At 52.6% G+C, this 10,835-nt stretch overlaps 1 protein-coding gene across 1 annotated transcript; it reads left to right on the top strand.

The window, feature by feature from the left end:
* Window positions 1–406: 406 nt before the first annotated feature.
* On the top strand, window positions 407–10,255 carry LCAT (lecithin-cholesterol acyltransferase). Its single transcript, XM_085314428.1, has 6 exons — window positions 407–571; window positions 4,643–4,799; window positions 6,134–6,249; window positions 6,652–6,747; window positions 7,061–7,285; window positions 9,117–10,255. Exons 1-6 carry the CDS (start codon window positions 424–426, stop codon window positions 9,755–9,757), a joined length of 1,383 nt encoding a protein of 460 aa, XP_085170554.1. The 5' UTR covers window positions 407–423; the 3' UTR covers window positions 9,758–10,255.
* The last annotated feature ends 580 nt before the right edge of the window (window positions 10,256–10,835 follow it).

Genomic DNA, 10,835 nt, shown 5'->3' with positions numbered 1-10,835 from the left:
CACTCTTTTTCTCCTTACCCCTCCCCCACCCACTAAAGATGTGAAGAGATGCTGCATTTACAAATGCAGGGAGTCAGCACCACAGAACCCACTGCACAAAGCGTGGGGGTAAAAATCCCCGCACACAGCTGAGGGCCACCCAAGGTACCACAACGCTGCGAAATTTGTCTGCCTGCTCTGGCTTGCACCCACAGGCAGGGCTCCAGGGGTGCAGAGAGCCCATAGGCACAGCAGGGCTGTGCTTTCAAGGGATGGCATGTCTGCAAGGCCAGTCCTTTGGACCTCCCCGTCCCTCCTCCACATCATGGCCAGCCCCTTGCAGCTCTCCCCTCCCCTGCAGTCTGGGTGCCTCTGGCTGGACCTGCATAAAATATAAAAGGCTGTCTGCTTGGAGACGCTGAAGAGATCCCGTCCAAGTTTGCCATGGGGAGTACAGGCGTTGGGGTTGCACTGCCGACACTGTTGCTCTTCTTGCCGCCCACATCCCAGTTCTGGCTCTTCAACGTGCTCTTTCCACCCACCTCCACCCCAGAAGCGCCCCCGACCAACAGCACACCACCCGTGGTACTCGGTAAGGTCACGCATGCTGGCCCACAACCTGCCAGCCCTGGCACCAAGCAGGGGCACAGCAGGCATCTTGAGCTCTGCTTGCTGGGGTACTACACAGCCCCAGAACTGGCTGGAGGAGGCAAGATCTGGGCACATTTTACCCAGCAGCATGGGGAACTGCTTGGCGTGTCTGTTGGCTGCAGTGGGAGGCTGCAATCCCTTGTGCAGTCTCTGGCTGTCTTACTGTGCTGGAGGAGCCACCTCAGGGTGGTGACACAGCTCTCGGTCCCCCACCCATCAACAGTGCTGTGAATATAAAGCCTACTATGCCTGACCACAGCTTCCTAGAGCCAGGAGGGCAGGCTAGGTGCCCAAGAAAGCAAGTGGGGCTCCAGAATGTCAGCTGGCAGAGATGGTGTTTTGGGGCTCACTCCATTGACGGGGGGGGGGGGAAGGACTGGGCTAGTAGAGAGACAGGGGCTGCAAGAGGCCCTAGTGCTGTGGCTTCCTGCTTCTGCTGCTGCTGTTCCAGTGACCCTATACCCCTCACCCCTTGCTGCCCTGCAAGTCTGTCCCAGATCCCTGTGTCTTTCATTGCTCAATGATGGTTAATTCATCCTTCCTGGCTGCTGAAAACCATCCATCTCCTGTTAGACCAAATGTTTACCCTGCCTGGAGAATAGCATAAGGGAGGGCAAACTAGCTTGCAGTTTCTCCCCTTACGTGAAATGCACAGAGAGGCAAAAGAAGAGGCTGAGAGGATCACCTCGGTGAGGTGCATATGCGAGCACCAGTCACAAAGCTGGTACCTTTGTCTTGAATTCCAGCCAGGGCTGTTTGCAAACAGCTAGTGGGTGTTGCAAGGCTGAGATCTGCCTTCCTTTGTCCGCTGTGCCATCACTGAGGACTTGATACGAGATTTTGCCATGAAATCTCTTCTGAACAGAAGTTTCTTCTCCTTTTTCTTGAATCAAACCAAATAAGTTTCCTTTTTTAAAAAGAGAAGAGAAAAGCAGAACTCCCTGACATATGGTCCCGGACAGACTCTATAAACACTTCCCCATAGACAGGCCTCTGCTTTGGGGCAGTGGAGCAGCCTGCACAGAGCACCACAGCCTGGCACATGACAGGCATGGGTCAGCTGTGCCTGCCAGGCTGTTACTTAGTGATCAGAGGCAGCAGGATTAAAGAGCACAGCCTGGTGCATAGCATTGTGTCTGGAGCCTGAGTGGCCAGAGGCCAGGAAGATACAAGGAGGCCTAGTGGCTGTCACCAGGCAGGGTAGGGAATGGTGTGGTGCAAGTAACCTTGTGCCTCTTCTCCGAGTGGTCTGTGGCAATAAAAGCTTCTCCATTGCTCCTCTGATAGGCCCTGCAAAATGGGACAGCATGGATCTTCCCCACAGCTCCTCTGTTACCCATCAAGAGCTTCCCCAGAGCTTAGGCAGCTCCTCTGCCTTGGCCTGGCCCCATGGGAATCTGAGGTCCAAGTACCCACATGCCAGGGGAGGTCCTTGTAACTCCAAGCCTTGCTTCCTCCAAAGCACCTGCACCTCCTGTCCCAGCAGAGGTAGTGTCCCATGGCACCGGGCTCCTGGTTCTGCCTGTACCCCAAGCTGGGGCATTCAGGCTGCTGGGGCTGCTCCCACTGCTGGTGCTGAGCCAACATGCCAGGAGCATGCAGTCAGCCAGAACTGCTGAGACAGGACACCCTATGCGCCTGTCAGCATCCACACTTAGCCCATCCCCCTCAGCTGGGTGTCCCATAAAGCCCCAGTGCCCTTGGGACCAATGATAACCCCTTTGCCCCAAGAGGAACTCCCTTAATAATTACCTAATGTCCTTTTTAAGGTGAGGCAGAGCTCAGGGCTGCACACACTATGGGAGTTTGGGGCCTGGTGCCCACAGGGCCTAGTGCCCACAGACTGGAAGCCAACTGCAGCTGCAGGAGTCCAGCAAGGCAACAGGATGTCTGCGCCCACGCCACGGGTGCATCTGAGAGTTCCAGGCACCTCTGGGAGCTGTTAGTCCTCTGCTTGACCCTGTGGGCCTCAGGGTGACTGCCGGAAGCTCCCCTGGGCTCTTCTCTCACTTTCAGGGCAGGTCTGGCAGCCAGTTTGCCCACTCCCCTGCCTGTGCTTGGTGACTCATAAGTCAAGGTCCACTGGGGCACTGAGGAGGATATCCTGATCCCCACCTTTTGGTGAAGCTTTGGGGAAGGATGTCCTTACCTTCACCAGGTGATGTGAAGGCAGGATTAGGTCCTTCCTCTATCCCTGGGGAATTGCCACAGATGCCATGAAGCTATGAAGCAGCTTGAACAAGGCCACCATCATATCCTATTCCCCTCTCACACAGGACAAGACTTTCAGAGGCTCTGGCTATTCTCTGCATCCTTTACTTGGAGCCATGATAGGTGAGGTGGGCCTGGAGCATCAGCCAGTTCTGCATGGGCAGATCTGGCAGGACTCCAGCTTCCCCAAACATCCACTCCCATAGTCCCCAGGGCACAGGGATACTTGGACTTACATCCAGCTGTACTTGTGGGGTCTCACAGTCACAGCACAGCCCTTCTCCAGGCTGCAAGCTAGCTGAGGGCAGGCAACTTACATGGACATTTGGCTATAATCTTGTTGTTGCTGCCACAGAGCAGTTTGTTGCATCCTTGGAAGAAGCGATGTGAAGAACCACATCTCCTAGGCTCCCTAGCCTTTGGAGGTGCTAGGCCAAGCTAGGTGTCCCAGCCATTCTCCCAGGCTCTTCCCAGCCCCATGCTCTCCCAGTGTTGCCGAGCGTGAGAGACTGCAACGAGGTTCTACTGCTGATAACTTGGTCAGCAGTGAGGAATCACCCTATCTGGTCACGTGGTGAGCCACATAGAGGACAGTACTTGTGGCAGCTTTTAAGACATATGCCATTCCCCAGTGGTGTGTATAGGGCCAGCCCTCACAGTAGAGTGAACCCRCTGGGGCTATAGGGTGCAGTCAGTACCTAGAGCTCCCATCCTCTCAGGCTTGCAGCCATCATGCCCTGCAGTCCCTTCCCTTCCAGTCCTCACCCAGCCCTTTAGGCCAGCACTGACATCAAGAGACAGCTCTCAACTCCTGCACACTGGTTGAAAACAACCTTCACAGCACGTCCCCCCAGCATGGGCTGGCAGAGACATGTTCCAGTGCAGCATGGCCTCCTAGGCCCCATCCCTGCCGAGAAACTGAACTGGAGCTTGTGGAGGTGAACAGGGCGTCCTGTTGCTACATCTGTTGAGGGAATCTGGGTCACATGCAGCAGTCTGTGAACTTGTTTAAAACAGCTTTGTGTTTACTGTAAGTGATATTTGCACTGAATTCTCACAGGGTACGGTCCTGCTCAGAGCTGAATCATTTTAGGGAGACCTTGTTCAGCCCCTGTGGAGGGTTTAAAGTTCAGGAAAACAGTGTGTGGGCCTTGGGCATCAGCACTGGAACAACTTTCACCTCAGACGCTTCCCTGGGGCCTCTCCATGCAGCCCCAAGCTGGTCTGCTACCACAGTGTAAAATGCCTGGGGGGACAGCTGGTGCGGTACARCCACTGTCAGGGGGTATAGTAAGACTGAGTCCAAACAGCACTGACTCCTTCCCTCATGCTGCATGGAGTAGAGGAGCACGGAAACCCATCCAGGCAGAGGGAAATACTCCAGTATGTTATGTGCTAGCAGGGACTTGCACCTTTGGGCTGATACTGAGCCATTCGGTGAGGGTGTCTATTCTTGGGGTCATCCACTAGTGGTCCGGTCTGCAGTGTGTGCAGGAGAAGCCATGAGAGAAAGCAGTTAAGTGGGTCTCTGAGAATATGTTTTTGGCATGCTGCTGCTGCTTCTCTGCTCATCCCACATCTCATCCCTGAGCAGCCCTCACACAGGCTATGCCTTTGGAAGGACAAGGGGTTGCACAGGCTATTCTCCATGGGTGCTTCTCCAACTGCATCAAACAGCAAGTTCCTCAAGGGAACACTGGCTAATAGGACTGTAGGAAGTGCTGGGTGCTCTGACCACTAGGCCCAGAGGGCCAGCAAGATGAGGTCTAACTGCCTCTGTCTCCCTCTCTGGTGTCTCCAGTGCCTGGGTGCCTTGGGAATCAGCTAGAAGCGAAGCTGGACAAACCAGATGTGGTGAACTGGATGTGCTACCGCAAAACTGAAGACTATTTCACCATCTGGCTCAACCTCAACACATTCCTGCCAGTGGGAGTAGACTGCTGGATCGATAACACCAGGTACCACTCATGCCCATCCAGGGAACTCCCCAGGTAAATGACCTACCGGGGATCTCCCTCCCCTCTCCTCCCCACTTGGCCCTGACCCAGCACACACGGAAAACCACTGGAGCATCTGCCTGGCTGAACACTCTGTTTGTGTTAACACAGCTCCCTGGCTCCAGCTCTCATGGACAAACATTTTCCAAATGCCCCTTTCCCATTTCCCTGCCATGTGCTCATGCCATGCAGACTATCATTAGCACATGCTAAAGATGCTGCCATCCTGTCTAGGACAGCAGGGTGAGAGAGATGCCATAGCTTACTCCATCAGAGCTTCCTGTCCTGACCCCAAGGTGGTTGGCACTCATAGATTCCAATTCATGTGCTCAAGCAGAGATATCAGCCTGGGATGAGACAAAGGCTCTGAAAGTGCCTAATCATTGAGAGAGAGAGTCTGAATGACAGAAGTGTAACATAGTAGAGGCTGTTCAGAGCTGGTCACAGGAAACTCATGTGTTTCCCCAGGACAGGCAGGATTTTCCTTGTGCCATGACGCTGACCCAAGGAGGAGAAGAGCTTCCAGCTCTGGGGTAGGCAGCTCCCCCTATGCCCTTCCTATGGCACCCCTTCCTGCTAGCTGCACACACAAATTCACTGTGTGTGTCTGTCTGCGCTGCCCTTGCCAAGCATTGCAGTGGGGATCAGAGGTATCCATGGCACAGCACACTTCCAGACACCCTGCCCATGTTGTGGACAAGCCCTGGCAAGCAGCACAGCACCCAGCTCTGTCAAGGAGAGGCATTTGTGACATCCAGCAAAAAAAATGCTGTTCAGGTACCTAGAATCCTTGCTGGAAACTGCTGCAGGATCAGGGAGATGTGCTAGCAGGCCAAGCCTGTGCCGTGGAGACTTCCTTGCGGGGGAGATGTCCTTGTGAGGACATTATCTACCTGAGCCACATGCTCTCTGCCTTGAGAAGCCATGGCCAGCACTGCAGAGCACAGATCACATTCGGTCCTCAGCTATCTTGCCTCATGCGTTGTGGGTCCATCCAAGTCCCCATATACCAACACCACTGTCGTATGGGCTCATCCCAGCCTAGGTCTGCTGAGCTGCACCCTGAATTCAGTCTCTTTACCCAGATTTCATCTTATATAAAGACCCCCATATAGGGAGCCCAGAGTTAAAATATGGGGATATTGGCTCAGCCGACATCTGCAATCCATATCCATGCCCTCCTATTTCCACATAAGACTGTGGAAGCAGCCACCTGAGTCCCAGCTGCCACCCAGTGATCTCTGCCTGTCCCCTGTGGAGTTGTCCTCGTGCTACTTTCTGTCCTTTCCCTGCAGGGTGGTGTATAACCGAACCTCTCGAAAAATGTCCAATGCCCCTGGGGTGCACATCCGTGTGCCTGGCTTTGGCAAGACATATTCTGTGGAATACCTGGATCAGAGCAAACTGGCAGGTGAGAGAACTAGCTTTGTTGAAAGGCACAGGGTGCCCGGGGCTAGAGCGCAGAGCTGTACTCCTAGTCCTGCAGTGGAGCAGGGGTCCCTGTGTCTACAGGGTTCATTGTGGCCTGGTTCTGCAGAGCTGACCAGAGCCCAGTCCACCTGGGAATGAGGGAGATTGGCCCTAGGGACACACTCCCTTCSTGTCCCAAGTTCTCCCACGGCCTGCAGGTACCCACCCCATCCTTGACCCCAAGGCACAGCCCCTCCATGACACATGGAGTTGCTATCTCCAGATGGAATGGTCAAGTTACAGTGCTTACCAGAGGCAATTCTTGCTGCAACCAGCACTGGAGTGAGAAAAGGATAGTGGGGGAAGACCATAGACCTAATTCGCAATTGTTCTCTGTCTTTAGGTTACTTGCACACGCTGGTGCAGAACCTGGTGAACAATGGCTACGTGAGAGACCAGACAGTTCGAGCAGCCCCGTATGACTGGAGAGTTGGACCCCGTAAGTGTAGGGTTGGGTCAAGTCACACATGCATGGAAGAAAGCAGGAGGGCCCACCTGTGAGCATGATAGCTGGTTCTTGGTTCAGGTCAATATGCTCATGAAGAGCAGTGGGATGGTACAGCATGAAGAGAGTTCCTGGGCAATGCCTAGAGCATTAGGCTGTTAGTGGTGCTTTCATGTGAATATGTATGGTGGCACTTCTCTCAGCATCTGTTCCCATGCTGCTCTCTAGTTTGGGCTTCTAGGGTCAGTCCTGGAGCCCTGTGGCCATGAGAGAACTGGCCAAGAGCTGGTGCCCCTTTTGCCCACAGATGAGCAACCTGAATACTTCCAGAACCTGAAGGCACTGATAGAGGAAATGCATGATGCGTACCAGCGACGTGTCTTCATCATTGCACATAGCATGGGCAACCTGCACATCCTCTACTTCCTGATGCAGCAGACACAAGCCTGGAAAGATCAGTACATTGGGGGTTTCATCTCCCTGGGTGCGCCCTGGGGAGGATCTGTCAAGCCCTTGCGTGTCCTGGCATCTGGTGAGTGATTTCCTGTGTACAATGAACTCTGTTTCCTTTCCCTCCTGCATAGGTGGAAGGCTGTACCAAGGTCAGTGGAGCAGCGGCAGGACACTGTGGTGGAAGAGCTAGGGGACAGTACTGGCAAGGGGTCTATAGAGGGAGCACTCACGCTCTAGTGCTAGCTAGGAGTTTAGAGTCAAGCATGTGCATCCTGGTGCATCCCTTTGTACCCTGGAAAGCCATCAGTGAAGAAAGCACCATTGAGATTCCTGCTAGGGCCCTGGGAGCAGCAAAGTGACCACAGGGCTTTCCCTGGAGCTTTCTCTAGGCTCCATGATTGTGTTTGATGAGTTTGTGTGTCTCTGGCCAAGCTGATACAGAAATGGTAGCTGCAGGAAAATGGCTGTTAAAGGGGGCCAGCTGTAGGTTGGCCTCTCCACTTCCTCTGCACCAGCTCTCACCACACACTGTTACTATGCCACCGTAGCCTGCAGCACACTCTGGACCATGATCAGAGGCAGACAGCCCAGGAATGCCTTCTGAGGTAGGGGTGCACCTTGGAATCAGGCCTCAGCCACAAATCCTCGGGCCAGGGTAAGAGCCTAGGGCTGGCTCACCACTTTTCATTGCCTTCCCCAGACATCTGCTCTGCTTCTGTCAGTGCATGGCAGTGAGCTAGCTGGACCTTTTTTTCCAACCAAGGGTTGATACAGCCCTTTTGCAGCAGAGAACATGGAGGCCACCTAAGGCGACACTCACGCTATCCTGCACTAGTGGCTAGATCTCCCCATATCTTACAGTCCATCCGCTGTAGGCTCTTCTGTCTTCAGATTTAAAACTTCATTCACCCAGTTCCTCCTTAGTCTCTTTTCAGTGCAGAAAGCCACAATAATTTGCCTAATGTGATAACCCAGATACCTAGAAGTGTCAAGATAGTCCTCCACAATGTATGGGATTAATTTAAAATCATGTGCTTGAAAACTTTCAAGAGAGGGAGATTTTGCCTTTTAACATCTGGCCCCTTGCATCACTCTCAGTCACCTTCTGATATTCTTCTCTTTTGATATCACAGAATCACAGAATCGGGCCAGAAACATTTTATAAGGTAACCTAAGATTTTTGCATGGTCTCAGAATTCCAGGAATAACAAACATACCTTGGCTTGCAGAAAACATGCAGGGTGGCCACCTGTTATCAGCACCTGGGCCTGAGGTCACATACATTCCTGCAGACGGGTGTGAAGACATAGGGATTGCAGGGACGATCTGTGGATGATTTGGTCAGGGCCATTATTTGTCCAGGTTTGTCTAGACTCAGCCTGCTCCTCCAGCCAGATATTTTATGCAGGTGAGAAGAATTTGAAAGTTTGCCTACAACCCTGCCAGATTAGATGTGTGCTGTGAGTCCAGGGAGGCCAAGAGGTTCTAGACTTCTTGAGCAAATGCCAAGTATTGTAGGCGTCATGTGTACAATGACCCCCTGCATCCTAGATGTGTCTGACTCACTGGGCGTCTGCTGCAGAGCCTGTATGCTCCCTCCGACACCCTGGAGATATGCGGAAATGCTGGAGTGTTTCCCTTGCTGTGGGCAGGGCAGGTGGCTGCAGGGGGCTGTTGTGCTCAGCACTGTAAGCAAAGGCCCCCTTGCCCTTACTTTGGTATCTTTCTTTTCCTTTCTGCTGGGGGGGGGCAGGTCTGAGGTGGAGCTATTGCCATAGCCCCACCAGGAAACAGCTGTTGGTCAGTGATGGACAGGCTGGTCCCAGTATGACCTCTTAGGTAACTCAAGGGGCACCATTTGCTACAGTTTGTTATGCTGCTGTTTCTGATGAATCTCTGTCACTCTGCAGGTGATAACCAAGGCATACCACTCATGTCCAATATCAAGCTGCGTGAAGAACAACGCATGACCACCACCAGTCCCTGGATGTTTCCAACAAGCCTGGCCTGGCCTGAGAACCATGTTTTCATATCCACACCCTCCTACAATTACACCTACCAGGACTACCAACGCTTTTTCATTGATGTCAACTTGGAGGATGGCTGGTACATGTGGGAGGACATGAAGGACTTGTTGAAGGACTTACCACCTCCTGGGGTGGACACCTATTGCCTCTATGGTACAGGCTATCCCACCGTGGAAACTTACATATATGATGAGCGTTTCCCCTATGAGGATCCTGTGGACATGATTTATGGGGATGGAGATGACACTGTCAGCACACGCAGTTCTGAGCTGTGCAAGCGGTGGCACAACCAACAGAAGCAGAAAGTACATGTTCAGGAGCTGCGAGGCATTGACCACCTCAATATGGTCTTTAGCAACCTAACACTGAGTCGCATCAATGACATACTGCTGGGGAGCCCACAGGTCAGGCCTGGCGCTGAGGAGCAGAGAGAGCCTGAGTGGAAGAGATCCAGTCCAGAGCCAGGAAGAGGGAAGAAGATCCCACCTGGACACAAAGTCTTTAAGGAGCCCAGAAAGAACTGAAAGAAACAGAGGCCAGCTTCCCTCCATGCCAGTAGCTCCCAAGCACTGCCATGCAGGGGAGCAAAGGACTCAGAGCTGACTTTCTGTGAAAAGGAGCAAGACCAACAGCTCAGGTGGACGGACCAGCACCCACTTCCACACTGATTGTTTTTTGTTCTGGGAATGGTGATTAATTATACTTCAGGGGCTTGTCACTTCCCACTAGCAGATGGATAATTAACTGTGCTGCCAGCTCATTAATATCACTCATGGACTTCAGTGTACGCGCAACTCCTCATTGCTAGCAAGCTATGTTTAGACTCATTAGAGGCTGTGGGGCCAGTGGTGCCTCTGTTCACTTGAGACAGGACCTCACCAGAATCTGTGAGCAGTCACATAACAAGTGTGGGCTCTGACTTGGTACCAGACCAGTCACAAGGATGGGGCACAGGGCAGCATGACAGGTATATGCTGCAAAAGTACCTCTGCCAACCTCCAGCATGCGGGCAATGAGCAAGGATCCCAGTGCCAGACTGGCTTAAAATCAGATTTATGAAATAATAAACATTCTTTGCTTCTAATTCTTGAGCCTCCTTTGCATCACATTTTCTAGCTTGCCTCCATAAGAACAATTGGTTAAGAAACCCCTTTGTAACTGAAAACTAAGATTCTCATTTCCACACAGGACTCCAGGAGCTGGGGCTTCCAGAAAAGCAGTACGTTCAGCAGGATTCCATGATAAAATCATTAAGCATGCCCACGTGCCAAAATCTCACTATAGAAGAATTTAGAGTTACTGGGCAAATTAGTTTCCTCAGTATGATCTGCCAGCCTGTGTTCTGGTTCCCCTACGGAAAAAGGGGGACAGTCATTAAAGACAGCATGACAATCAGGCCCAGAAACATACATGTCAGAGACAGGTAGGCTTCTCTGCTCAGCTATGCCCATGTGATCACCCCCTTCAGCTGTGTGGCAAGTTCATACTGGTGGGACTGCAAAAAGGGGCATGAGAAGGAATTGGAGCCCTGCCTGCAGGTTTTACAGAAAAAACACTTGTGCATTCAGAAGTAGGAATCCTCAGTGGGCTCCCGGCCCATGG

This window comes from Rhea americana, unplaced genomic scaffold (assembly GCF_003343005.1).
Source record: "Rhea americana isolate MKP2758 unplaced genomic scaffold, rheAme1 scaffold_403, whole genome shotgun sequence".
In the NCBI taxonomy this organism is placed as follows: domain Eukaryota; kingdom Metazoa; phylum Chordata; class Aves; order Rheiformes; family Rheidae; genus Rhea; species Rhea americana.
This window is presented reverse-complemented; position numbering and strand designations above follow the sequence as displayed.

What these genes read in the sequence shown, in the direction of transcription:
- LCAT (XM_085314428.1), top strand. Translation starts at nt 424, where the DNA reads ATGGGGAGTACAGGCGTTGGGGTTGCACTGCCGACACTGTTGCTCTTC. An exon ending in CACACCACCCGTGGTACTCG is followed by an intron (nt 572 to 4,642) that starts GTAAGGTCACGC and finishes TGGTGTCTCCAG; the next exon opens with TGCCTGGGTGCCTTGGGAAT. An exon ending in TGCTGGATCGATAACACCAG is followed by an intron (nt 4,800 to 6,133) that starts GTACCACTCATG and finishes CTTTCCCTGCAG; the next exon opens with GGTGGTGTATAACCGAACCT.